Source organism: Trachinotus anak, unplaced genomic scaffold (genome assembly GCF_046630095.1).
Source record: "Trachinotus anak isolate AG129_WGS33_773 ecotype Australia unplaced genomic scaffold, CSIRO_AGI_Tana_v1 ptg000003l, whole genome shotgun sequence".
NCBI lineage: Eukaryota > Metazoa > Chordata > Actinopteri > Carangiformes > Carangidae > Trachinotus > Trachinotus anak.
In genome coordinates this window covers 13,461,181-13,488,793 of record NW_027273854.1, presented here as the reverse complement: position 1 = coordinate 13,488,793, position 27,613 = coordinate 13,461,181, and the positions used below count along the sequence as shown (strand labels likewise).

General features: G+C 42.0%; 2 protein-coding genes across 19 annotated transcripts; one reads left to right on the top strand and one right to left on the bottom strand.

Annotated features, from left to right (window-relative positions):
• Positions 1-18: 18 nt before the first annotated feature.
• rfx1a (regulatory factor X, 1a (influences HLA class II expression)) lies at positions 19-12,728 on the top strand. 13 transcript variants are annotated; one of them, XM_071473877.1, is made up of 20 exons: positions 181-587; positions 849-924; positions 1,977-2,357; positions 2,805-2,914; positions 3,008-3,103; positions 3,551-3,670; positions 3,939-4,036; positions 4,138-4,561; positions 5,271-5,452; positions 6,580-6,699; positions 6,785-6,918; positions 7,095-7,213; positions 7,626-7,732; positions 7,848-7,999; positions 8,412-8,509; positions 8,946-9,095; positions 9,271-9,479; positions 9,998-10,151; positions 10,232-10,277; positions 10,379-12,728. In XM_071473877.1, the coding sequence occupies exons 1-20, from the start codon at positions 213-215 to the stop codon at positions 10,537-10,539; spliced, it is 3,312 nt and encodes a 1,103-aa protein (XP_071329978.1). In that variant the 5' UTR covers positions 181-212; the 3' UTR covers positions 10,540-12,728. The 13 variants fall into 13 exon arrangements, with proteins under 13 accessions (XP_071329982.1, XP_071329978.1, XP_071329985.1 ...); XM_071473884.1 differs by having other exon boundaries at positions 3,386-3,670; positions 4,138-4,510; XM_071473872.1 differs by having other exon boundaries at positions 3,386-3,670.
• Positions 12,729-13,346: 618 nt separating this feature from the next.
• LOC139618175 (far upstream element-binding protein 2-like) lies at positions 13,347-25,936 on the bottom strand. 6 transcript variants are annotated; one of them, XR_011689697.1, is made up of 18 exons: positions 22,173-22,481; positions 20,800-20,902; positions 20,617-20,676; positions 20,449-20,485; positions 20,240-20,292; positions 20,037-20,108; positions 19,884-19,941; positions 19,389-19,560; positions 19,097-19,195; positions 18,909-19,007; positions 18,719-18,821; positions 18,101-18,222; positions 17,500-17,793; positions 17,259-17,374; positions 17,044-17,132; positions 16,490-16,774; positions 15,236-15,423; positions 13,347-15,066 (listed from the first exon to the last, which is right to left on the bottom strand). XR_011689697.1 is itself a non-coding variant. In XM_071473885.1 (18 exons), the coding sequence occupies exons 1-18, from the start codon at positions 22,299-22,301 to the stop codon at positions 15,058-15,060; spliced, it is 2,025 nt and encodes a 674-aa protein (XP_071329986.1). In that variant the 5' UTR covers positions 22,302-22,467; the 3' UTR covers positions 13,347-15,057. The 6 variants fall into 6 exon arrangements, 4 of the variants coding, with proteins under 4 accessions (XP_071329986.1, XP_071329987.1, XP_071329988.1 ...); XM_071473885.1 differs by having other exon boundaries at positions 16,490-16,696; positions 19,389-19,575; positions 22,173-22,467; XM_071473886.1 differs by having other exon boundaries at positions 16,490-16,696; positions 22,173-22,463.
• Between the last annotated feature and the right edge of the window lie 1,677 nt (positions 25,937-27,613).

Sequence of the window (27,613 nt, the reverse complement as noted above, 5' to 3'; positions counted from 1 at the left end):
GAAGGGAGCGGGTGGGTAGCAACAGTTGCCCTGGTGAGGACGAAGCGCCATAGCCACGGTAGCCCTGGCGACAAGAACCCAGCAACGAGAATCAACAACAACAACAACTGAATCCGTCGTAAAAATAAAAGAAGATATTTTACCGGGGGGAAATACACACGTGGAACTAGAGGTGAAGCTCTTAACGTTGAGGAAATATTTGATGTCCACTAATGATTCAGCTGAATTGTGCTATTGCTTTTTTCCCCCTTGTTGTTTCAGTAGCCATAACAGGCAACTGCCTCCCAGTGTTAGCTGAGGTTAGCCTGCAAGCTAGCAGTTGTACTGATAATCAGTCGAGTCCGTTTCTCGAATGGGACAGTTTGTGCCCGCTTCTCATTCGAGTGACAGTGAATTGTGCCTGCCATGACGACGCAGCCATAGATGCATACTCAAGCAGGCCGTTGTTATGGCGATGTCAAATGCAAAAGGTACAAAATGGCGGTTGTTGTAGAGACCAGTTAGCTTGCTGCCCGTGTTACCTTGCTAGATGGCTAGCATCAGTGCTGTCACGACAGGCTTGTGCTCGCAACTGCTTACAGCTAACGGTACGAGTTACCGGTAACAGACACTCGTCTTCTTAACGGTATTTTACGTGCAGTCTGTGGCGGTTCGACATATTACGCTTTTTCCAATAGCCGAGTCACCATAAAACCCAGTCTCCGGGTGGATAACGTTAACTACCCAAAGGGGAGGCCAAATTGGGATAGTCAAGTTGAAAGTCGAACTACCACAGTTTTTGGGTTAGTGTTGAGGCAGGGGCAGAGTTGGAACAATCACTGGCAAATGAAAAGTCTTTCTCTCCACAGCGGAAAGTTGAGAATGCTGGGGCAGGTGGCGGACATTTAACATCCAAGGGGTGTGGCGAAGAAGGGCGTTTTGCAGGTGCTTAGCAGCTGAGTTCAGTACAGTCGGTTTGTCGCTGCTTTGCGACATGACCAACTTTATATTTTTGTAATGAGGTTTCTTGTTACCAATTGACCGTGAACTTAAGGAATAAAAACACGTGGTTTTGAAAGCACGGATTATAATAAACCCTTTCCGCTGTCCCTGTCATTTTCAAAGATGAACAAAGATACAAGTTAATATCAACGTGTACGTGTTCTTTTCACAATTGTGCATGGCATAAAGCATACCAGCAGAATGTACTGTAATATTAATGCAATGGCGTAAGGGATTTTCCCCACTTGTGCCACGGACATGATTGTATATGTGAAAGGCCATAGGCTGTGCGATCACATTACAGGTAATGAGACACTGAAATGCTTGTTCCCGTCAATGCTCCTCCCCCACACATTAGATGCACCAACAACAAGGTCAGCCACAGGTTTACTTTCAGAAACACACTGTTATGCATTCATCTGCATTTAAGATACAAATGAGAATCTAGAAATGTTCCTGATGTCTCTAGATTATGAACTGTTGACCACTTATTGATGTTATGATCAGATACACATCTGATGTTGATCACTATTTTACACTTAAACTGGTAGGAAATAATGCAACAATATTAATGGCCTCAATTGTTGCACATGCAATTTTACAGCTTGAAGTTCCCTATTCTGAAATATTAATGAACAACCCTGTACTACTAGTTACCCATTTGTTTTACTTCAAGCTGTGATTCATTACATTTTATTCTGTTTCATTTTCTAAATTGGAGTATTGTACCCCTCGTACTGTGTATCCCCTTGTTTCTGTCTGAATTATACAGCAGCTTGAAATATAAATGACATAAGGTTAGTCTAACCAACCTTTCCAGAACCTGGAAACAAACAGCTACTGTATATTTATCCGAGATAAATAGATAGACAGATGGATAGATAGACTTTATTGATTCTGTGAAGGAAATTGTCAACCTTGGAGTAATTCTTTGGATGAATACCCCATATATTTAACTAGATATGTTTAACTAGTCACTTTTTTCTTTTTCCTAGGGTTATTCCCAGCTCTTGTAATGGCCTCCTCAGGCTACGTAGGTGAGATCCAGCCAGCAGCCCAACCCCAGGGGGCTGGTGTTTCCGTCACACCGGGGCAGCCCGATGCCAGCTCCACCCCTGCAACTGCCCCTCAGTTTCTGGCTGAGATTCAGACTACTGTGGCTACTCCCACTGTTGTCACACCCACAGGCCAAACTACTCCCACTGACCAAGCCACTTCCATCGCCACTCAGAAGCCTGCAGCTGGTAGTCAAGCCCAGTCCACAGCACAGGCCCAGCCAGCTCAGACTCAGTATGTAACTGCAGAGATCCAGGGCTCCCCAACACAGTCTGGAAATGCTCAAAGCACTCCCCAGTACATCGTTGTAACAGTCACAGGTAAAGGCTGAACATCACATGCCTTTATATACTTTTGACACTAACATAGACAAGGCCAATTTAGAGCTGTACAATTATACTTGCACAGAGTAAGTGGAAGAGTTGCTTAAAGATTTGTGTCTTATAAGGTGATTGCTTTTAAATATCCTACATCATTTGTTTACTAACATTTTTTATACATTTTAAAAAGTAATATTTTTACTTATCAAATTAGGGTTAACATGATCAAATCAACACATTTGTTGCCTCAATAAAATATACCTTGTGCTGCATTTGTTCTTAGCAGCTTCAACTAGTCATGCCTAAAAAAAGTTTATAACTTTTCCTGAATGGTGGAATGGACAAGTGAGGCAGCTACAAACAGGCAGCAAATCATCCACCTCATGAAATCAAAATAATCATGTTGTCTGCTTGTGAAGTTACTTACATTTGCTCTTTGTCCTTCAGAGGGCTCACTTCACTCAAGCGACAGTGTGTCGGACTCAAGTCCACCTCCAGCTGTGGTGCAGACAGGAGTTCCCACACAGGTTGTTCAGCAGGTACAGACAGCTCAACAGGTAAAATACACTCACTCTCACACACATGCAAGCACAACATGAAATTAATGCCTCCTTGACTCTTAAAACTATATAGTGTCTTTATCTCAGCAGAGGTCCGTGGTGCAGGCCACTGCTCAGATAGCCAAGACTGAGCCAGGAACCCAGCTCAGTGTCACCAGTCTACAGCCTGTTCATATCAGCCAGGAGGTAAGTCGCACACACACACACACACACACACACACACACACAAACAGTGGCATAGTCAACATTATCATCATTACTGATGATGTCTGACAATCAGTTGTATCTTCTCTGACTCACACACATTTTGGAATAAAAACAAACATCCATGTCACCACAGCCTTCAGCATAAAAAGCGGATCACATGTGACCTTTGACACATTCAAAACTTTACAGGTTTTGTACATTTTGGCTAAGTATTAATCAACTAATCACATTGTGGTCAAACCTGCCTCTGCTGGCTTCCAGCTCCTCCCTACCACAGAGGTGATAGCATTAGTCAGGGATAAGAGCCTAGAAGAATGGCAGGTGCGTGATGAGATAGGACAGCCAGAGGGCTTGGTCTGGGCATCAGCAGACTGCATAAAAGACTGCTGCAGCAAGCCCCTCTACCTCCCCTTGGATCTCCTTCAGTATTACCAGTCACTGTTCCTGCACTCTATGCGTGTGGAGAAAGAGACAGGAGCCCACCCTGCACTCACCAGCTCAACCCCAGATCAGCCACCACTGCAGGCTACAACTACCACTTTCCAAGTAGGTCAGGGACACAAGGGAGACTGGTACTGTGGAGTTAGGGGAATAGAGAATCTGTCTGACTGAGGCATTTTTTAAAGTTAGAATTGTAAAGGAACTGTATGTGAAAGCTTTTAGAATGCTCAGGTGATGATACATTTAATATGGGCTAAATAGGCAAGCAATGATTTATTGGATTTCTGTGTGTGTGTGTGTGTGTGTGTGTGTGTGTGTGTGTGTGTGTGTGTGTGTGTGTGTGTGTGTGTGTGTGTGTGTTTGTGCTCTTTAGGTCCAGCAGCAGCTCACACCAGTGCCAGTCCAACATGTGTACACCAATCAAGTTCAGTATGTGGAAGGAGGAGATACCAACTACACCACCAGCACCATGTTAGAATAAAATGTCTATCATTTTATGACACATGCAGACAGAACATTTATCTTTTTTATGGTGTAATTTTCTAATACATATTTCCATATCTCTTATCTAGTCGCTCCAGCACCTTTCCTTACACTGATACACCCCTGTACACCCAGACGACAGCTACCCAGTATTATGAAGGCCAGCCAACATCGGGCTCACAGGCTTCTACCCCTGGCACACCTCTAACTGTCTCTGTGACTGCTGGCACAACGGGGGCTGTATCCATGTTTGTGGCCCAGCCCACCAGTGCGGCAGGGGGAGCAACCACAGTAGTGACCACAGGTGGCACCACCAATGGGGCAGGGGATGGGGCAGGTACCAACGGTGGCGCAGCAAGCAGCTATGTGATCCAGGGGGGTTATATGCTGGGCAGCAGCAGTGGAGGGACAACTGGCAACAGTCAGAACTACTCACACACCGCCCGCGCCTCCCCAGCCACTGTGAGTATTACAGAGGGCGAGGAGAGTAGCGTGCCGTCGGCAGACAAGAAGGTATGCAGAGGCGCCAAGTGCAGGAATTTCTTTTCATTTTGTTCTCATCCACACAACCCTTCGGACACTGATGATGTCATTGTTGAGTTTTGTCAAGTGGAAAGCACAATTAAAAATGTGGGGATTTGTATTAGGACCAGAAAATGTGAGCTGTGGGTGATATAATATTATACTAGTAGTGATCACAATAAGGCTTGTTCTATAGCATACAGAGTTTTTAACTGTGATTTCCTCCTCAAAGAAAACAAAACCATGACCTCATCATTTTCATATCATTACCGTGCATGTAATGAGGGGCATTTTTAATTTGCCTGAAATGCCCCAATATTATATTGTTCATCTCAAAATCATCATATTGAACCCCATATGATAATGGTAAACAACCTATGTTTGGCAAACATCCCATCAGTAGTCCAGGTCATTAATTCATTGCATACCAAAGTTGTATGCCACGGCACGCAAACAAATGTATTTGTGTTTTCATTCCCAAAAACTGTAAACAAGAATGGATTTTTTTGTGTTTGTGTAGTTTATTGATTAGAAAAATGTGTGTGCATGAACTGAATTTTAAGATGAAAAATGTGTGATGTGTTTGCAAACAAGCGTGCATATTTATGTGTACAATGTGTTGAGTGTGTTTTTCTGCTTGTACTTATTGGCTTTGCTGACTGCACCAGCTATTTTCTCTTTTTCATTGCCTGCGTGTCAGGTACAGTGGTTGCTGGACAACTATGAGACAGCTGAAGGAGTGAGTCTGCCACGTTCCACGCTCTACTGCCACTACCTGTTACACTGCCAGGAGCAGAAACTAGAACCTGTTAATGCTGCTTCTTTTGGGAAACTTATTAGATCTGTGTTCATGGGGCTACGCACACGACGCTTGGGCACAAGGTAAGATGGTTCATCAGACACCTAAACTGAGGTATGGAAGACATGATAGACCACATACATACAACCCATTTATGCCCCTTTCATAGACATGCCCTGTATGGCATGGTAGGGTATGTATTGACACCCTTACTAGAGTGCTGATTTTTAAATGCATTTTTCTGTCTAATTTGTTTCTGCTGACATGCTCAATGATCAAAGAGAGAGCAGGCAAACAGACACAGAATGCACTGAAAGTGCAGAGATAACACTTTTTCCCACAATCTTACTACCACAGTGATGCACATTGGCAGCACAGAGCTAACCATTAATTTCACAGACATATAATATGCATATAATCCATGTGCATGTAGATCATGCAAAGTTTCCTACAGGAGAGCAGTGGAGCAAGGAAAGGAAAATCCACAGAGCTCTTTGGAGTGTTGCAAAGTGTTCACCTAGTGTAGGAAGAAATGTGGGTAGAGACGAAGACAGACAGCATGTGTGTGGGTGAGTGAGTTTGACAGAGGAGAGGAGAGTGAGGATGCAAGATTGACTTTTTAGAAATCTTTGGTTATATGGGCTTCATTAAATGATGTGTGTTTGGTATTTTATGAAATTAAAGATGCACATTTTTATATATTTTTTTACTGAATCTATGTATGACACTTTGGAGGTGGGATTGAAATTCTTATGAGCTGAAGAAAAGACATTCATCAGGAGTTTAGATTCAGATGCCTTTGGCATAAGTATTTGTTGAAAGCTTGATGCCAAAGAGAAAATGATGAGCAGTACAATGTAGTAGTGAATTGAAGTAATGCCATACCCATCCTGGGCATCATATGGTTGCAACATATCTCTGTCCCTCACCCAAACAAGGCTGATCTGCAGTCTTAACCTCTATGTGTGAAGATGCTGTTAGGACCTAAACCTGGTCTTTGTCATGTTATCTGTGTCTAACCTCCATTACCATGTCAACGGAGGATATAGGTGGCTCCGAATGGACACTATCAGTCATAATTGTGGCTAAACAGTGAACCATTGTATAACACTACGAGTCTTTATGACCTGAACCTTAGTGTGGGCCTACAAAAAGACTTGAAGGGGGAAAATGATTTCAGTTTCTGACATGTTTTATCTGTTCCTGACAGGGGTAATTCTAAATACCACTACTATGGGCTGAGGATCAAGGCAGGCTCATCTCTTCTCCGTCTGATGGAAGACCAACAACATCTGGCCATGAGGCAGCAGCCCTTCTCACAGAAACAGAGGTACACACATAAATATCACTACACACACTCAAACACTGATTGTCAATCATTACACCATTGTAACCATTCCCCTTGTTTCAACCAGATTGAAGCCTGTGCATAAAGTGGAAGGAATGACAAATGGCACAGCATCAGGAGCAGGCCAGCAGCAGCAACAGCAGCAGGGGTCAGGGCACGTGGACATCAGCACTCAGGTTCAGCAGTACCAGCAGTTCCTAGGTGAGTTCAGTGCACAGTGAACAAATTCCTACAGGTATTAAACTGATGGTTGAAGATTTGTGAGTCTAATAGTCTGATGGCACAGTATTTCTGTTAAAATACTATGTTAATACAATGTTAACCACCTCATTTGATTTCTCTCTGAATATCCAGTTTTCTCATGTCCTGTGTTTCAGATGCATCCAGAGCTCTTCCAGAGTTCCCAGACATTGACCTCCAGGGGAAGTCTCTGCCGGAGGGCATCGAGCTGGAGCACATAAAGAGCTTTCAGCTGCTGTACAGAGAACACTGTGAGGTAACTGACAGGAAGGACAATGGTTAGCTGGCTGCCACCCATTGAGTATTTATGACCTCTCTATCCAGTTGTCACTGGGTCAGTGGAGGTCTACTTTGAATAAAAGAACCAATTGTAACTTATATAGGGTAAAACAGTACAGTTACACTTTACTTGGATTGCCCGCTTACAGAGAGTAACAAATACTCCTTCACTTCTTTGTAGGTGGATTATCCAAATAAGGTGTTACCGACAATACAAACTGGAACTTTGGTGGGGTGGGTTTTAAAGCAGTCAACATCAAAAGTCCAGTATTCTCTATTGTCCTCATTTTCCTCACATTGTGAGGGTTCAGTCGTCTGATTATTTGTATGTGCTTAGTCATTCATTATCTGCCAGTAATATACGAGATGTTTTCTGTGTGTTCTTTCAGGCCATACTGGACGTGATGGTCAACCTGCAGTTTACCCTGGTGGAGACACTGTGGAAGACCTTCTGGAGGTTCAGCCAGAGTCAGGCTGGAGATGCCACGTTGGCTGTGTGAGTGATTTCCTACAAACATTCAGAATTCATTATCTGTCCTAAACACATTTTTTAAAATTCCTCTATTGCAGTAGCAGTACTGTTTTCATACAATCTGTGTGTCTTTTGGCAGTCATGACGAGTCAGAGAAGCGTCTCCCAAAGTCCTGCCTGGTGTTGCTGTGCAAGTATGAGCCAGTGCTGCGCTGGAGCCGTGACTGTGACAACAGCCTGTACCAGGGGCTGGTGGAGATCCTCATCCCTGATGTCCTCAGGCCCATCCCCAGTAAGGCCTCACAGTAAATATGAATGCAGTAAAACACCTTCCAGCTTCAGAAATGAAGCTGGAACTATTTAGAATGAGAGAACAGAAGTCATCCTGACATTCCCAAATTGTGCAAACAATTCTACATGTCTATGAAAATTTCCTCTTTCTTGTTCTGATGGACTGGTCTGTAATACAAGAGCAGTCCCCATTCCTCTTCTGCTGAAACTGACTTGCTGGTATTTACACAAATCTGTTTTTGTTCCAGTTTCAATTTTAGTCAGACTGTTGTGAGGAAGAGCATTTCCTTTAATCCTCCTGCACTAGGGCCACAGAAATATGTTCCATGTCCTGGGTCTTTGTCTTACGTGTAAATTGTGTAAACGGAAGCTTACTCTGAAATGACCAGTATTAAATTTTTTTTGTCCCCCAGGTGCCTTAACTCAAGCCATCCGCAACTTTGCCAAGAGCCTGGAGAGCTGGCTGACCAACGCCATGATGAACATCCCGGAGGAAATGGTTCGCATCAAGGTACAACCCCCTTGTATTAACTTGCGTTGGCAGGCTCTTTCAGGCCTGCAGTTACAAAAGCATACTTTTGTAATATAATTGCAGCATAATTTCTTGGGAAATTATGCAAATCATTGTTAGTAGGAAATAGCATATTCTAAACAGTGTAAATGCCACTAAAATGGACTTCACCAGGATTACTGAACCTGACAAAATCGTGTGCTTAAATAAAGATACAGGGTCATGTTGATAAATATAGGCTTGTAGCACATGATCAATGACATGCCTCTCTCACATGCTGCTTATTAAGTCATTAACTCATTAAGGCCTCAATACATAAAGTAGCCCCCCAAAAATTGTTATATGTAGAGATTTTGCGTATGTTTGCATGCCATTTTGTGAAAGCATGTATATTTTTGATGTCTGATCCATCATCCTCCTCCTTGTGCTCTGTTAGGTAACTTCAGCAAATGCATTTGCCCAGACACTGCGACGCTATACCAGTCTAAACCACCTTGCCCAGGCAGCCCGCGCTGTCCTCCAGAACACGGCTCAGATCAACCAGATGCTCTCCGACCTTAACCGTGTCGACTTTGCTAACGTCCAGGTTGGTTTTAGTCTCTAAATGCTGCATGCCCTGGCAGCATTCATGTCACCTCACATATATTTCAGTGTTTGTGGCTGACTCTCCCATCACCCTGCTGCCCTCTACTATTACTACTAATTCCAAATGAGACTGGCTCTTACTGACACATTGCCCCCATCCTGTGCGCCCTTTGCAGGAGCAGGCTTCATGGGTGTGCCGGTGTGAAGACCGGGTTGTCCAGCGGCTGGAGCAGGACTTCAAGCTGACCCTTCAGCAGCAGAACTCCCTGGAGCAGTGGGCTGCGTGGCTGGATAGTGTGGTCTCCCAGGTCCTAAAGCCCTACCAGCACAGCCCTGCCTTCCCGAAGGCCGCTAAGCTCTTCCTGCTCAAGTGGTCCTTTTACAGGTGTGATGGGAGAGTCTGTCTTCTTCATGTCACAACCTTAAAGTCACTAAAATCACAAAACAGAATGGCACAAATTTATTATCCTGTGATATGAGTCTAATAAAACCTTGACCAGAGTTCAATATCTTGTTGTAATAAGAAGATCTGCAGTGATTAATCAATTAATCAATTCGTCAGTCGAAAGAAATTAATTAATCATTTCTGTTTTCTACTGTTTCTCAAAATTTCATAGACTGAACAATTGATCAATCAATTAATTAATTAATCAGTAGTGAAAACAGTCTCTAGTTGCATCCCTGGTAACATTTAGCATTAGTTCAGTTTCACATTGACATAAGGGATTCAAGGAAAGTGGTGACTAATATGGAACACTGATAAACACTGAGCTGGCTCATTCTTTAGACTTTGTCACAACGGGACACTGAGAAACACTTCCTGTTTGTGGTTAGAGAAAATGTGATGTAGTTACAGAAAATTTGTGTGACAATATCCTCATTTCCACCATTTCTGCTCTCTAGTTCCATGGTGATCAGGGACCTGACCCTGCGCAGTGCAGCCAGTTTTGGTTCCTTTCATCTTATCCGCCTGCTGTATGACGAATACATGTACTACCTGATAGAGCATAGAGTGGCCCAGGCTAAAGGAGAGACCCCCATTGCTGTCATGGGAGAGGTACCATTACACAAACATAAATGAAATAAATAATGCAGGCCATATTTATAGTGCTAACACATTCCCCTTCTTGCCATTAGTTTGCCAGTTTAGGACGGGGTTTAAACCAGCTGGACCCTGACAAAGGTACTTCCACTCTGCATCGTGTTTTTTACTGTATCTCAGACTAACTACAGTCATGTTCCAAGCATTCTTTGTAACCAACTCCTTACCCTTGTCTATGCTAGAAGAGGATGAGGAAGAGGAGGATGAGAGTGATGAGGAGGGTCAGGAGCTGTCCCTTCCCTCAGATGGGGCCGTGCTAGGGGAGGAGTCTCTGGAGCCGCCTGCCAAGCTGGCCAGAACCGACCAGAGAGTCCTCTTCACCACCGGATCAGCTGAGAACTAACCACAGAGTAACACCGCTAGATGTGGATTGATATTGATCACACACACACACGCACATACATGATGTAAAAAAAAAAGCAACACTAATTTATACTCTTGATACATGTATATAGATCTTGTAAATGTGTGTGCACACTCTCGCTGCATACTGTAACTATCCCACTTGTTTACACACACACACACTCATTCAGTAACTGCTGCTGTCTGGATGGCACAACCACCTGTTGGCACCATTGATTCATTATAAAATCATTGGCATTGCAATAGGATGTGGCTTCAACAACCAGACTCTCTCAGAGCAAAGAGAGAAACAGAGAATTTTAACCTTCAGTTGTATGGATTTGTAAAAAATGAACTAGAGCCAGGCATGTGTGTGTTTTTTCTCTGTCATTGCATTGCAACGTGTAGCCTCGCTGTCTCCTCGCTGAGAAACTGCTCACTCCAGACCCTCCTGAAACTGTCACTGCCGTATCAAAGTGATCTTGACAATACTGTGATGTGTGTGTGTGTGTGTTGAGGTAACTTCTACAGGAAGGGGTGGGAGAGTGGGCCTTTTAGAGTAAGTACTTTCTGAATTTAGTTGTTACTAATTCATTCAGAAGGTAGGAGATGTTTGTTGAAGACAGCAGGTGGATGGGCCTTTGGGTGGATTTGTTGTGTGTATGTGTGTGTGTGTGTATGTGTATGTGTGTGTGTGTGTGTGTGTGTGTTTTCTGTCTGCTTGTAGGAGCACTGGTGTCACACCGCTTTGCTCTTACATTTGGGAGCTGACTGAACATTGCTTCTCCATGATGGCGTGCGTTTATTTGTGTGTCAGGTTGTGTGATTGTGAGTCATGCCAAGTGTTGACTGTTTTCTTCTGTAGATATTTTCTAAGGCATTCAGATTTTTTGATTTGGGAGACGTGTGTAGATTCTCTATTTGATTTTATTCGCCTGTAAAGAAAACGTTGTTGTGTTCTTGGAGTGCCTGTCGCAGCTGCAACACATACTTGTAAAGATAAAGCTACAGCTGTGGAATAGGGGCTCCCATTAGTTGCTGCAAAAAATCCTCTCTCTTTTATTGAACATCTGGTTCCATGAGAGAGGTACTGTATGTGTCATATATTTAAAGTGCTTCATTCCTTTCCATCTAATAAGTTCCTGTGTTGCCTCATTTTCCTTTGACATATCATTTTCTTGCCTTATTTCAATATGTCTTTCCATGTGTTTGCCAAACCTGTTTGCTTTGATCCCAGATCCTGTTGTTTTTAAAATTCTCTATGTTTTAAGGAGGACTGTGCCTGAGTAAGAACGGTGATATCCTTATATTCTACTGTATATTTATCCACTATTTTGAATTTTGTTGTCACTAAGTGAACCTCTTGTGCCGTGTATGGTGCTGTGTTGTCACACATTGTAAGCAACCTTTGCGTGCATTATTGATTTGTGATTGTACGTTCAGTTATCAATCCTATTTCATACCTGATGACTTTTTCCACAAACAGGCTAAGGCCCTGCCTCTTTGCACATATTGACTGTTGTCTTTAAAATTCCAAGAGAGTTAGTCTGAAGTGTTTTTTTTTTTTTTTATTTTCTTTGAAGTCTTAGGTGTTTTTGACGGTGGGGTGCAGGTGTCAGATTTCTCGCACTACTCAGTCTGGTTCAGAGAATTTGGTGAGAGGTGAGAGATCTGATTGCTCTTTCTGCACAGTCCTCCACTGATGCTCATTTCCCTTGTCGCACTGCGTTTCCGCCCTCCTGCCAATGGCTTTGTTTTGCTTCAAACATCCATATTCTTAAACACTGTTCATCAAGATTGGTTGTTGCAAACATGTCATTTTTGGATTTTTAAATGGTGTCTTTAAATAGCTGCAGTGCATGTCTTCAACGGGCACTGCCAGCCTCAAACCAGCACATCATCCTTTATATGGAGTCTAATGCTACCACAGCTGAGTACATATCACTCCAGTCTTTTAATGATCTACAGCATATAGAATGGCCATTGTTTACCCAGTAAGAGAAATGTTTAGTCATTTTTTTATAGTGCATTGTTTCTTATGTACAAAACAAATTGAGAAAAAAGATGTTCAGTGGCAGTGTTTTATGAATTTGGTCTGCTATAAGTATGACTGTGCCTTTGGAGGTGGTAGAATGCAATTCAGATGTTTTTAATTTTAAAGATATAAATTAAAGAATTTTTAAAATTGCACTCACATTCCCTGTTGTAGATTTATTTTCTCAGTCAGGAGACTGTGCTTTGACAAACACACAGTCATAACAAGTGTTATAATCTTTGTGGCAGACAGATAGAGATGGTGACTGACATGCAGCCACTATCTTCACCTTTGTTGATAAGTGGGCCTCGACTTCCTGTGTGGTTTGTTGTACTGGCACACACACTTTCTCACACACTTGTGTGTGCTTGCTTCGGCAGTCATCTACCGAAGGTGACAGTGGAACAGAAACTACACATACCTTCAGTCTGTTTTATGAAACCTGAAGTTAGCTTGCATGTGTGGGAGACATTAACTGATCAACTGTATTGTCAGTTTTAACAGGTAAAGTATCATAAATATACAGTCACAGATTTTTGATTTATCTTGAGTGTGCATTCAATTATCTTTTTCAAAGCAGACGATCTTAAGAAGATATTTTTGACAATAAATGGGCTTTCATCATCTTTACTATAATCTGATTTCATCTGACGACTAATAATGACATCTAGTGGTGATTTTTCGCAACTGTGCTTCTGTTAATGTCTGGCAACAACAGGCTATATTTACCATCTGTAAAGGGACATGCAAAACCAGAAAATATTCAACACACATTTTAAAGTAATTGACATATGCCCCTATTTAATTCAGAGTATTGCTGCTGGTGGTCATTTATTAATATCAACACTGCTGCCAAAGGCAGGCTCACAGCTGCCGTTCAGAATACAAGAATCATACCTGATACATCTCTGTAAGTCAAAACCAACAGCCTGTTATATTGCTGAAAATATGTACATATACAATATATCTTAGAGTGAGACACACTGGAAGACTAAATTTCATCCTTTTGCACACAAACAATGACTGTGAGAAGGCAAAAGATCATCGGACTTGTGTTGGCATCCATAAAAACCAAAGTAAAAAGCAACAACATGCATCCTTGAGATGAAACAAAATCACAGCATGGTTTGGCCTTATGTGACATGTTCCCATTGTAGAAGAACCTGCAGGTGTGTGAACTACAGAGGGTGACAGAACCTTCACATGTAAAACATTACACTTACACATCACACAAGTCACTACATGAAAGAGACAGATATGCTGTTGCTTGAAGGTGAATGCCCCCTACAAAGTCTGAAAATCACTTTAGAGTTTTCCAAGCAATATGGAACACCAAGCTGGCCCAACTTAAATGCATCTTTTTCTTTGCATTCTGGCCGTCTATCCACAGTAAGCCGGTGTTTTTTGTTTGAACCCAGAACGGACATAAAGAGAAGCAGAAGAGGTGCCTAAACCGCAGATTTGACAAAAATGCTAAACAAACTGAGGCAAAAAGAAAAGTCTCAAGTCATGGCAACGTGAATCAAGCATAATTCCTGCAACCTATGAGTGATAAAAAAAAAAAAACACCAGGACTAAGTCCAATAGCTTTCATTGCCTCCCCAATTAACACATCTTAATAAGCCTGATAAAATCTGATGTAAAACCAGATTTCCCCTCATCCCTCAAAAAACTCTCACATGGCTAAGGACTTTCATTCACCAGGACTGTGACTGTTCTGCAGGTGAACGGTGGGCCAACTCTTTATTAGCTGTTTTTTCATCTAACGCTACCAACTTTGAACAATTTTAGTCATCCCACATGCATGAACCAACACTGTAGAATCTACTTAAACACTGTAAAACTGTTTCACTCATACAAAGTACTGTTGGTGAACACATTCATAAGCAAAAGAAACATAAATCCAGTTACACCATGCAAGCCTCACCAGAAGGAAACGTAATAATAATAATAATAATAATTTAAAAAACCCATCAAAACACTGAGCAAACACAAGAGCTTTAAAAAGAATTTCTCAGATTTATTACCTCTACAGATACACAATATGATTATAGTTCTAATAGCTCTGTGCAATTCAGTAAATATAACACTGAGATATGAGGATTAGGGCTTTAAAAATGGCTCTGAGATGTCTTCAAAGATAATAAAAGAAAGCTGAGACAGATGTATTGGCATTTCAAGGCTTCCATTGTTTATAATGGCATATATAAATGTATGCAGAGGCATTGAAAAGCTTTGTGTACCTGCCATGATGGGATCATCAGTCTTATCCCTCCCCTCAGGAGCAAAGCACTAGAACGTCTGTTCAGTTCACATTTTTATTAAAAAGTATCAGGTGATGTTTGGTGGTGAGGAAGGGTTTTGCTTCCACTCAGACCAAATAAAAAAAATCTAACTTAACAGCATAGATCCTGAAGTTTGGGGTTGTCTTCTTCATCCTGTCTTCTTGATTCTCTCCAGGATCAGACCTTCTGTTTTGAACTCTCACTGCGTCTAAAATGCAAACAGTTAAAACAACTGAAAGATCAGCTTCTTACTCAAAAATTGTAAAATGTGTGACTTTCAAATAGAAATAAAATGGATATCTCAAAATTTGAGATGCAGCAGACAGAATGATACCAAAGAGACATGATGAAAACTTTGCTGTAGCCTCTCTACCAACCTGTCCTTGCTGGGGAGTGGCTGGCTGGCCTGGAGCCTGTCCTGTCTGTCCATAGTACGCAGCCTGCTGCCTGTAGTATTCTGCCCAGGCTGCGCTGTAGTCCGGCTGGCCTCCCGTTGTGGATGCTGCTCCCCCTGCTGCTCCTGGGACTGCAGCTGCTGTCCCAGGAACGGAGCCACCTGCCTGGGCTGGAGGGGACAGACAAAAGAGACATGACCCAGCTCACAACATAGTTCATACTGATGCAGAACTACAACTAACCAGCAACAGTTCACCTAAGGATTTAAATCCATAATACACACCAATTCTAATCAGGTTTTCAGTCAAGTGGCAGAACAAAGTGTACTCAAGCCCAACAGTACGCCTTCTTAGTTTGGTTCACAAAATAAGTTTTTAATCTCAGGAAAAACATTAAGTGTTAAGTTAAATTGGCAGTGACATTCCAATGCTGCAGTTTGACTGAGGTCTCACGCACATCATTTTCTGTTAGTATAAAATGGGAAAAGTCTGTTTTTTTTCTGCACAAAACAAAAAAACATAATCTTCTCCTTATTCCTAATAAGAATGTGTTTAAGGAGCAAGTGAGTATATGGCTGCAAAGATACAGTATACTATGGATCCTGAAGATATTAACCCAATATTCCAAATATACCACAATAACCAATTACATCTAAAAGCTGAATAAATGTGTCATGATCAATGATGAATGAAATGAAACATTAAAAAGCTAATGGCTTTTCACGAAAATTAAATTTTTGATCATTTTTTCTTTCATTAAATAAAAATGTGGGCTGCAAATAAATTGGTTCTGTATCGATTCATAATGAATAAGTTTGTCCTTTTGATGAGAATAATGACATTTAACTGCCCCAACAGTCCAAAAATCCAAAGATATTCAGTTTACAATGACATGAAATAAGAAAAAAAAAAATCAAAAAATCAAAAAAAAAAACCTTGAATAAGAGAATGTTTGGCAGTTTTTACATAATGACTTATATCAAATAATCTATTATTAAATTGTCGTAATAAAAAAATAATTATTATTTATATGATGCGTTTATGTGCTATCATGAGCTTTCTAGTTTGTGCTTCATGTTTCACTGCTGCACAATCAATGGCCCTTTGGCCCAAATGAAGTGATTGATTTGAATGATTGTTTTAACCCAGAAATAATTTCAGTAATGGTAAAAGATAAAAATCCTTAATTTGCTTTTAGCAGGGAAAGTTATAGTTGATGTTCTTCGGTAGTCTCACCCATCTTCTTGTAGTACTCCTCCCAGGCCTTGGTGTAGTCTGGCTGGCCCCCCGGCGTCTGTGCGGGCTGGGTGTGGTCCCCTGATGTTTGGGCACCTCCAGTTGGGTTTGCAGGGTACTGGGCTGGCACAGCCCCCGACGGCTGCTGGTAGTACTGAGCGTAGTAGGCTGCCCAGGCTGCGTTAGGGTCATTGGCTGCTGCCTTGCCTAGAAAAGATGCAGGGTGGAGGGGGTGAGGTCCTCATAGGGTGAGGGTGAGCCCCTGCTACTGGCCTGGAGACCGGGCTTGGAGACCAGGGGGGAAACAGAGACAGGGTTAGCCAGAACTGCTTTAAGTACAGATAGTGCATCTCATCACAACATTTCCATCAGTACTCCAGTGTACCTTCCCAAATTTAGAAAAAAATTGTCATTACTCATCAGAAAAGGGAGGGGAGGGATAAACATGTGACCTGGGATGAAAGTACTGTAGTGGGGTTGATGTGTTTAACATCGCAGAAATAAAGATGAATCCCTGAAAACCAGGAGAGGCAGTGAATTCAGAAGTCACTTACTGGGGTCATGCGGTGCCTGGGGCTGCCACTGCTGGTAGGTGTTGCTCCAGCCTTGAGGATTGTACTGGTGAGGACCCGGAGGACCACCACTGAGGAGAAAAGAAATGCTTTAATATTGAGTCCCCACATCTTTAATGCTCTAAAGGCCTGCTTAGATGTGTGCCATATACAGCTAAAGCTGCATAGAGAGATGCACATTAGTTGCAGCCACTCACTGTGGAGGTCCAGGGGCCCCAGGTGGTCCGGGGTTGTATGGGTTGGGGTTGTAAGGACCCATTGGACCAGCGGGACCTGGTCCACCTGGCCCTGGGCCAACTGGACACAGAGGACCCTGCAGGATATGACATAATCACACATCATATGAATGCACATGTCAAAGAATCAAAATGGCTTCTCATTGGAAGAGTATAAAGGCTTTAAGCTGGTTGACTGACTAAAATCAGAAATGGTGTGTACCTCAATCTTCTCTTCAATGAGCTGCTTGGCGTGGTCGATCTGCTGCGGCGAGCCCCGGATGATGAACAGCTTGAAGTTGGGGTCTCCGTTGGGGGGCGGCTGTCGAGAGATTTCCACAAACGCCCCTGTCTGCTGGTTGATGGACTTGACGTTCTCTCCTCCCCGACCAATCACGAGCCCGCACTTGTGGGCAGGAATAGAGAAGGTCATTTCCCCTCCAGGGGGACCCCAACCACCTTGTCCCCCACCTCGACCCCTGTTGCCAGCAGGCATGCCTGGAGGACCTGGAGGACCCTGCAGATGGAGGAAAGAGAAAGCCTCAGGACTACAGCATAGTAACATCGATGCATCCTCAAGCAAATGTACATGTTCATACTGAATGAAAAGTAGTCACAGCTTATGCTTTAAGATTTTAGTTTCATTTCATTTCCTTTTTTTTTAAGTTCTACTGATGCAAACATAATGAGACTTAAAAGCTAAAAATGTGAATGCTGCTATACATTTACAGTTATACAGAAATGAGATACTTTTCCATGTTTTAGGGCCTATTTCTATTGCTTTGTGTTAGAGTTCATGCACGTGTGAGAGACAGTTTACGCACCCCCTGTCCCTCCTCCCTGACCCTGATGCTCTGCAGCAGGTCGTTGATGATCTGGGCAGCATGTTCACAGCGGTCAGGAGGACCACTGATGTGGGCAATCTTATCTGGACCTGTCCCGTCATCTGAGAGAAACATTTAAATGTGCATTAAGCAATACTTTCGATATCAACTTTGATTCAAATTACTAAGGTAATTTGAACTGAGCTGAGCTGAGAATCAACACTCAACTCTGTTACCTGCTCTCAGTGTTCAAAGTCATTGACTTTAAATACACAGAAAAAAATGATTCAGTCATTTGCTGTTGCCCTTGCAACACTAGATTTTTACAGGCACCTGCTGTGTACACCCAAACTCATATGAAAAGGCATTTACAAAATTTGAGAGTGCTCTGATGAGTACTTTTTCACTCATGTTGTTCTTCTATAAAAGGTCTAACTTCAGCGATGATGTTTTTAAAGTCACTTTTTATAAACTGTTTTTTTTTTTGTGTCAGTTAATGGCAACAGACATCAAACTTTCATCTTGTCTTGAACAACCTGAATGTACAGTTCATGCAAATTTACATCAAAAAAATGTGGAATTTTTATAATTGCAACCGTTCTCATCACAGGGCCCTACCTTGTTTGAACTGTATCCTAACTCCCGCATCATTCTGGATTTTCTTGATCATCTCTCCATTGCGTCCAATGACAACACCGACTGAGTGCCGTGGTACTGGGATCTGAGTTGAAAACACAAGTATTTATAAGCTTAGATTTGATTTGACATCTGATCCCAATTCTAATCTTGCTCCCACACACAGACTTACATCCATGCCTCCTCCCATTCGGGAGCCGAAGTCGTTTCTTTCACTGTAGCCGCCATGGTCTCTCTCTCTCAGAATCTCCTGCACCATTTCCTGGGCTTGCTGAAAAGGAAACCATGATGATTATAGTTCATGGCAACTCATTTCAACATATTAATTTTGAATTTCTTAAGACGATTTGATGGCTGTACCTGGACTTTGTATGGATCTCCGATAATGCGCAGGGGTTTGTCAACGTTGGGTCCCTGAGAGGCATCCTGGATCAGGATCATCTTCACCCCTGCACGTTCCTACAGTATCACACAATCAAACACTGTGATTACTTAAACCTTTACTGACATTACTCACTACACACTGGCTTTACTGATTAAACTTTTTTTTTTCGTATAGAACAGCAAATACACTACACTGCTAAAGTGGGTACACATCTGTCAAGATAATTACCGTTTCTCAAAATACAAAAGCAACAGCCATGCAATATACCTGAAGCTGTTTGATGGTCTCTCCTCCCTTGCCAATGACGAGGCCAGCCTTGCCAGCTGGGATCATCATCTCATGAACTGTGCCGTTCTGCCCGTTGGTGGACTCGTGATATGAAGAGGGGGGTGTACCCCTCCCCCGTGACACTATTTCATCCAACAGCCTCTTGGCTTTCCTAGCCGGGGAAGAGCTGACCAGTTACTCCACATCCATTTGAAAACATCTTGTAATCAAGCTGATATTAGGCCAAGGGAATAATATTACATTATGTAGTATTTATGAAATTAGGCAACAGCCAATTGTAGATAACCAATTTAAAAGTAACACGATAAAATGGGGCTTCAAAGCTATTGCATCGCTATTGAAAAGACCAAAAAAAAAAGCCAAACACACATTATTTTGAAAAACTGTTTGGAACATATTCTTATCCTGCCCCAACCATTTCTGATACTTCCACATAAACTGGCAGAGCCTTTTTTCATAAAATGCTAAACTTACTGTATGGAGTCGTGAGAACCTGTGAGAGAGACGCTCCTCTCTGGAAGGCCTCCGCTGTCTGGACACACACACAGATAAAGTACATAGGTAACACCAAGAGGCAAATAAAATTGTGAAAAGGAAAACTGTGGATAACAGCAGTGCAGATAGTACCTGGAGCGATCTGAACCTTGCAACCTGACTCCTGTTGAATTTTATTGATCTGTTCACCTCCACGACCAATAACTGGTGATGAAGACAAAGACAGATGTTTGTTGTTTGGTGGGTCACAGTCTTTAAAGTGGCATCTATTTTCTTACATTACAGAACCAGAGTGGCATCAATATGTTTTTAAAACAGAGTTGGGCTGCACTCACTGAGTCCCACCATGCTGTCTGGAACACTGTACTCCTCTGTGGCGGAGGCAGGCCTGGCACAACAAAGAGGGAACAAGAGGCAACAAGTCAGACAGTAGAAGACTTTCTCATTGTATTTTTGCTACATTCTTGTTTTTCTCCACTGCCATGACACAAAGGCTAAATATGTATAATCATAACACAATCAACAGAAAAACACAAGACCTTACCTTTGTTGTGCAAGAGCAGCGAGCTGTGCGCCAATAGCTGAGATGCGACAGCAACAGAGAGAAAAAGGTCATGAGAATCGCAAACGACTGAAAAAGGAACACTGTACGACTGTCGACAGTGGGTTATAAAAAATATAATGCAATAAGAAAACAGCAGGATGAACTCACACAGTGCTTTAGCTGAATCCAAGTCACTCTGTGCAGCCATTTTCTTGCTCTCTGGTTCATCTGTCAAATAAGCAAACAGATATCTACCGTAGCTGGGTGTGTGTGTGGGAAAATATCTTCTGCATCTAAAGTCATCATCAACCATGCAACACAGAGGTGGTTAAGCAGTGTGGTCACAGCTACCTGCATCCTCCAGCTGTCGTTTCTGTGCAGTGAATGGGAAGCCATCTGATGCTGTGTTATTGTTCATGGGAGGACCAGCATCACCCCCGATCTTTGCTGCAATCTGAAACACAAATGTCAAAAAGTCAATTGAAATGAAATATATGCACATTTTAACACTCACGTATACTATAATGAACTGAGCAGCATCTTACAACAGAGTGTACAACCTTTACCAATACACACTTGACTAGCACTAATGCACAGTGTGAAAGTACAGTGTTTACTCAGTGCATGCCGTATTAAAGTTATGGATTTTTTTGTTTATTCTATTTTACATTTCAATTAGCCTCTCTGGGTTATCGTGTATAATTTGGCTTTTTAATTACATTGTTTTTTTAACTACCACATTTTGTTTTTATGCTGGTGTTTGTCTATCTATGTGGCTCAGGAGATCCTTAAAAATAACAATATTGGATACAGTACATAAGTAGGATTTTGGTTATCATAATACCGTAATGCAGTGGAGCCTTTGATGTTTTCTTACCCTGGCATTGAGGCTATACTACATTTTGATGAGACAGTTATCTACTGGCCATCATACCTGCATTATAACACCTGTTTTTTTCAACCAGTCCCACAGTTAGTTTGTTCATTTCTGTTCGTATTAAGAACAAATGCAAAGTTGTACATGGTAGAACTGTATTATATGGGCAGGTGTTTCTATTATTTTGTCCACCCCATTTATTCCAGTGAATAACAGGAACACTTCTCTGTAAAATGCATTATGCTTCAACAGCATCACAAATTCCACTCTCCAAAATGACTGACAGTTGAATCAGCACCTCTCTAAAACAATTTCAATTAATACTGAACATTATATAACCTTCATGAATAGAGGAATTATTACAGGAGTCTTATATTAGACTGGATTAGTTTTAGCTAGGTGTAGCTAAAGGAAAAGGAAGAAAAAAACACATACAAAACTGAGAGGTGTTGGGGGGCGGTAACTGTGCCTCTAATGCTTCTTTCTGTCTCAGGTAATGGATGAAGAATAGATAATAAACACTCCCGCAGTTAGCTTCAGTGTCGTGTATTCGTTAATTTAGAGCTAGCCGGTGAACTGAAGTAATGACAATGTCATGCGAATTAGTTATGTGATTTTGTCCACACATGGGTTTGTTGGAGAACAAGCTACAGTATTTTAGCTAAGGTGCAACAAGCATAAGCAGCTTCATGACCTGACTACCTTCACCGTACTATAATGACAGCGTCACCTCGGGCAAATTTTGTCATTTCAAAACATTAAGCCCCGTGTTTATGCGATGTTAGCCCTCAAGCTAACTTGAGCTAGCCCTCCCTCCAGACACGCTCATGCCCGTCGCATCCCTCACCTGCCGGGCCCGCTGCACCGCGTCCGCGAAAGCATCTTTCTTGATGCCGCCTGCTCCGTTCCCGAGGGCTGCCTGTCCGCCGAGAGGGGCCCCGGAGGCGGGCGGCGGCACAGCGTTGTACTCCGACATGTTGACCTGAAGACAGGCGAGGGGAGAGGGAGTAGAAAAAAGGGAGCGGAGCTGCGCAGGAGTAGGAAGGAAAGTCAAGAAATTGACGGGGCAAGGAAAGCGCTGGAGACACGACGGCAGCCGGGAGGGTTCACTCTCGTTCTTGATTGTATACACATTGTATACATCCCTGTATACGGCTGTTTTTACTTCCCCAATGGCCATAAGTGTTTGATCTGTCAGTATACACTATAAAGTTAAATTACGTCCATAGGAGGTGTGATATTTTCTTTAAAACTTCTTTATTTTCTGACCTGTACAACAACAAGTTTGTCATTATTCATTGTCATTGTACAACGTTTGTGCTATACGTTTGCACAATAAAGATTAAATAAAGGACAGAAACTGTTTTAAATCTATGACATGAGCTGAAACGATTCATCCATTGACCAATTAGTCGATTGACAGAAAGGTAATTGAAAAATACTTTCATAGTGACCACATCATTGGCAAATATTTTCATAACAGATAAGTGATTGCCGTCATTTTTCAAGCAAAAATGTATTAACATAAAAGCAATACTATTATTTTTCATTTCATTATTTATGTTTAATCACAATTTTCCTTTTCAAGCCCGTAAAATATAAATCTGAACGAACACATTTTTTACATGCATACAGTAATCAATCAAAATATAATCTTGGCACAGGCATGGTTACATAACATTATATTATTTAATGCACAGCTAAGCCTATAACAGTTTATATTATCACCAGAACTTAACATAAACACTGTTCAGACATCTGATGGCACTACACATAAATCCAGTTTTTTCTTACAGTATCCGACAATGTTTGGAAAACTGTGCTTTTCTGTTGGATACTTCACTCCCTCAGTTTGTACACTACAATGTTGTTCAGGACATGATACCTGTTCCCACACTTCTTCATGAGCCACTGCAGACCTCTCTCCACACGCTCAATTGTTTTAAAAAGATGTCAGTGTCTGCTGAAACCCTCCGTTGGAGAACTGCATCAAACTTCATTTTGTCTTTGTCTGGGAAAAAACAACTCATTGGTTGATCACTTTCATCTGTCAGAGGAATTTCACCCACATTTTCTGCACGACTCATGCTGCGAACCCCAGATGTGATGTCAGAGGGTGCAGCTCTGTGCAGCCATTCAGACACCTTGGTACATGATCTTCGACCCCAAAATGTGCTCCCAAATTCTGAGGGATCACCTCCACTCACTGAAAACAGAAGTTGAATGGTGTCATTTAGAACAGCAATGCACATATGTAACATTTAATTTAACCAAAACCTTGCTCCCTACTAATGTCAAACTCACTGTCTGGAATGAATCCATCAAAGCTAGCTGTTATCTTCACAGATGGTAGAGATGGTTCCTCAGGTTCTAGTGCAACAGCTTTCAACATCCGGTCTATGAGCTCCTGCTCCCTCCTGTTCCACTCCTCCTCTGTCAGCTCAGGCTGTTTAGCTTGCCTGAGAAATCTGAGCTTTTTCTTCTGTTTGTCCTCCGTGGTGAAGCAGTGGCCCTTGTTACGAGTTGTCATGTCAGTTATTTTGTCCAACAGCTTTTTGACTGAAATGCGAGGATGGGAGCTGACAACAAGGTATCTGTTCTCACACTTTTCCACAAGCCACTGGAGGTCCTTGCCTTCTCCTGCGATGTGCTCCTCGATGGATCTGTTGCTGAGCCAGTCACCCCAAGTAAACAGCACCACGCAGTATCTCCAGACTCTCTCACTGAATGGCTTTAGGAGTTCGACCAATGCTTTGCGATCTTGCTCTGTGAATGCTTTGGAAATGGGAATAACCAAGAGAAAAACATGAGGCCCTGGAGCACACATGGAGACACTGCGCTGAAATTCACGTTTGAGCCAGTCAGGTGTGATCGTGTCTGTAAGCCAGCCCGGTGTTTCAACAGCTGTGATGTTCACTCCATCAACACTGTTTTTATGTTTCTCACTCCTCGTGGTTCCTCTCTTACATTGGAATTCCTACCCAGAGAGAAAATGAAACATTACAACAATTAAAACAGACTTGACAGAGCAAAGGTTTTCCTTACACCCTGTTCCTGGAATATCTCAGTTTAGGCAGTATACTGTGATACCTTCTTCATCCAAAATAGGTCAAACATCTCCCCAGACAGGAGTCTGTTTCCTGCCATACTCTTCCCCGACTCTTTTCTTCCAACAAGTACAACCCTCAGGTCAGTGAAAGGCTGCCTCTCTCCTGGAAAAAGTGAATTGTTTTTCATCAAAAAATAGTAACAATGACTAATCATAAATAATATGGATTTTTCCATTACCTTTAAACAACTCCTTTAGTATTCTTGTTTGTCTTCGAGTTGTCTGCCTGATCCTTTCAGCCATCTTGCCTAAAGCCTCTTTTCTTGCCTTTATTTCCTCTGCACGGCCCACGTTGACAACATAATGAGGATCTTTGTTTCCTGCCCACATCTCTTCAATCTTCTCAAGGAGCTCCGTAACCTGCATCTCATTGCTCTGTTTCACGTCGTTCAGGACCTGATACCTGTTCCCACACTTCTCCACGAGAAACTGCAGACCTCGCTCACTCTCTATACGCTCTTCCACAGTCTTCCCTCCCAGCCATTCACCTCTAGTGAACACAACAATTGTGTGCTCCCAGATGTCATCTGTGAACAGACTCATGTGCTCCTGGACGGCTCTCTGGTACGATTCGTTGAAAGCAGATGCCAGGCCGATCATGAGGAGCACAGCGTGGGGTCCCGGAGGGCACAGATACATGCTGTTCTCGATTTCAAGTTTATCCATCTCACAGGTTTCCTGAAGGGTGTGGTTGTAGAACCAGCCGGGAGAATCTACCACTGTGAGCTTCCTCCCTGCCACCATGCTGTGGCTTATTTCACAGCACTTTGTTGTTGTTGTTCTGGGATGAACAGCAAATGCATTTTTTCCCACAATGCTGCTGCCTGCTGAGCTCTTGGCTGACGCCTGTGCCCCAACTATCACTACTCTTAAATGTCCCGGGGGTGTTTTACCACCTATGTAAATAGAGGCAAAAAATATTCAGACTTGTAGTTTTATGTATTACAATGGTATTTTCTGACACACAATAAACAACAGCTCACCTTCAATCAGTGTTTTGAGTTCCCTTCTTTGTGTCTGCACTTCATTAGACCTCTTTAATGCTCTTTCAGCCATTCCTTGCATTTTCTCTCTCAGAGCATTCCCAGCAGCACGGTCAAGAATACAATAGCCACCACCTTTTTCTGCAACCATTGCTTCAATTTTCTCAGAAAGCCTTATGACTTGAGTGCTATCCTGCTTGTTATTGATATTGAGAACATGTTTTCGGTTTCCACATTGTTCGAGAATCCACTTTAGTGCTGGCCACTTACTAATTTCCTGTTTTAAAGTTTTATCATGACATGGAGCCTCTACAGTAAACAGCACAATGGTGTGATTTAACACTCCTTCTTGGAAAAGTTTCAGGTGCTCTTCTAGCGAGAGTTTGAAGATCTGAGGGAAACGATAAATCAACAGGAATGACTAGCAGAAAGGCATGAGGCCCCGGGGTACACAGATAGACACTGTTTGTGATTTCTATCTGATCCAATTTTGGGGTGTTATCGAGTGGATAGTGCCACCACCAGCCTGGTGAATCCACCCCAGTGATTTGTCTGCCATGTACCTCCTGCTGCCCCACAGCACTCTGGGCAGTTCTTCTGTTGGTCTCAAAAACCTTTTTTCCCAGTATTATGTTGCCAGTTGCACTCTTCTGACTGGGTTTACCATATAATTCTCTTCCGCCTAAAAATAATAATAATACATTTTATTCATAAGCATCTCTCTTGACACCCAAGGACACTTTACAAGGCGAATAAAACATTCAGAGACAAAAACAAGATAAAACACTGAAAAGATAAAACAATATATGATCGCATGAAAGAATTATATATATATATATATATATACACCAACATACGCATATACATACATGATTAAAACAATGAATGCATAGTGTACATTGCACAGAGCACTAGGAAAGCCGACCCTAAACAAATGAGTTTTAAGTTGTGAAGCACGATGGCACAGGGTCTGGGGGAGAGCATCCCAGAGGTTAGGTCTCGCTTCAATACCTACCTATCAACACAATCCTCAACTCTGGAGAGTGGTGACTCTGCCCTGTAAGAGAGATGCAATATTCCTAAAATATGTGCATTATATGTAACTATAAAATTGCCCTTTCTGTAGAATCAACAGATTGATTGTTTTGCCTGGAAAGAGTTGCTCTGAAAGTTAATTACTAGTTATCATCCGTGCTAATTGCACAGGGTGTTGCAGTAGAACATTACTGTCTTGAGTTTTAAGAACTAGAGCTCACTTACCCGAGTTGGAAACAGCAGATATATTAGCCATTGTTTTCAATGACCCTGTTGACTTGTCTGGTTCTGTTGGGCAAGTGCAATGATAATAAAAAAAGTCACAGACTTGAATTTATAAATTAACATCAACATCAACAACCCGGAGCAACACTAGAAAGAGTGAAACTGAAGCTATAAAAATAGGAAGAGCAACCTAATGCTGTCAGGTCGCTCTTGTTGCTGAGGTGAAATATTTAAGGTGTGGCATGATCTCTTAGATTAACTTGGAAAGTGCTTTGTAGGGAAAAATATATACAAAAAATAAAACACAAACGCTGTAACGGGGTTAACCCGTTGCCTTTAAAGTAAGATGCACACTCACATATTCACATGCGGCATAGCCATTTTCATTAATAATGCAAAGGTGTCGGTGTTGCAGTGCAAGCGCAGCGATTTGTTATCTGCTTGTTAAATGTCAACAAAGCATTATCATTTATTTTGGTTTGTTTGTTTCCATATATTTATATTTATATTTATATTTAACTGGGTTGACTGAGCTGCTCATGATTATTCGGAAACCACGCTCTCATGTTAATGTGTTTTCGCGGTTACTGTTGACCTACTGAGTGATGTGTTGCTGATGACCACAATCAGTCACTAAAACAATCTTCTCAGATCAAATAGGCCACAACACAGTAGACACAAAACAAGCTCTGGGAGATTGAGATGGGCATTTTCCACTATTTGTGACATTTAATAGACCAAATGATTCAAATGTTTGAGAAAATAAAAAAAAACTATAAAAAAAAAAAAAAAAAAAAAAAAAAAACAGTTAGTTGCAGCTGTTATTGTGAATAAAAGCATGCGGTGGAAGCAAGTCAATGAAAAACAGTCGCAGATTAGACCTACTGAAATTCATCTAACATCTAACTTGACAAATATCACTCATCTTGTATCGTT

Excerpts from the sequence above, each read along its gene's own strand:
- rfx1a (XM_071473870.1), top strand. The coding sequence starts at position 213 with ATGATTCAGCTGAATTGTGCTATTGCTTTTTTCCCCCTTGTTGTTTCA. Across the intron at positions 9,096-9,270 it reads TCGACTTTGCTAACGTCCAG|GAGCAGGCTTCATGGGTGTG; the intron begins GTTGGTTTTAGT and ends CGCCCTTTGCAG. Across the intron at positions 10,152-10,231 it reads CCATTGCTGTCATGGGAGAG|TTTGCCAGTTTAGGACGGGG; the intron begins GTACCATTACAC and ends TCTTGCCATTAG.
- LOC139618175 (XM_071473885.1), bottom strand. The coding sequence starts at position 22,301 with ATGTCGGAGTACAACGCTGTGCCGCCGCCCGCCTCCGGGGCCCCTCTC. Across the intron at positions 20,486-20,616 it reads GGATTCAGCTAAAGCACTGT|CTATTGGCGCACAGCTCGCT; the intron begins GTGAGTTCATCC and ends GTCGCATCTCAG. Across the intron at positions 17,133-17,258 it reads GGGGCCCCTGGACCTCCACA|TGGTGGTCCTCCGGGTCCTC; the intron begins GTGAGTGGCTGC and ends TTTTCTCCTCAG.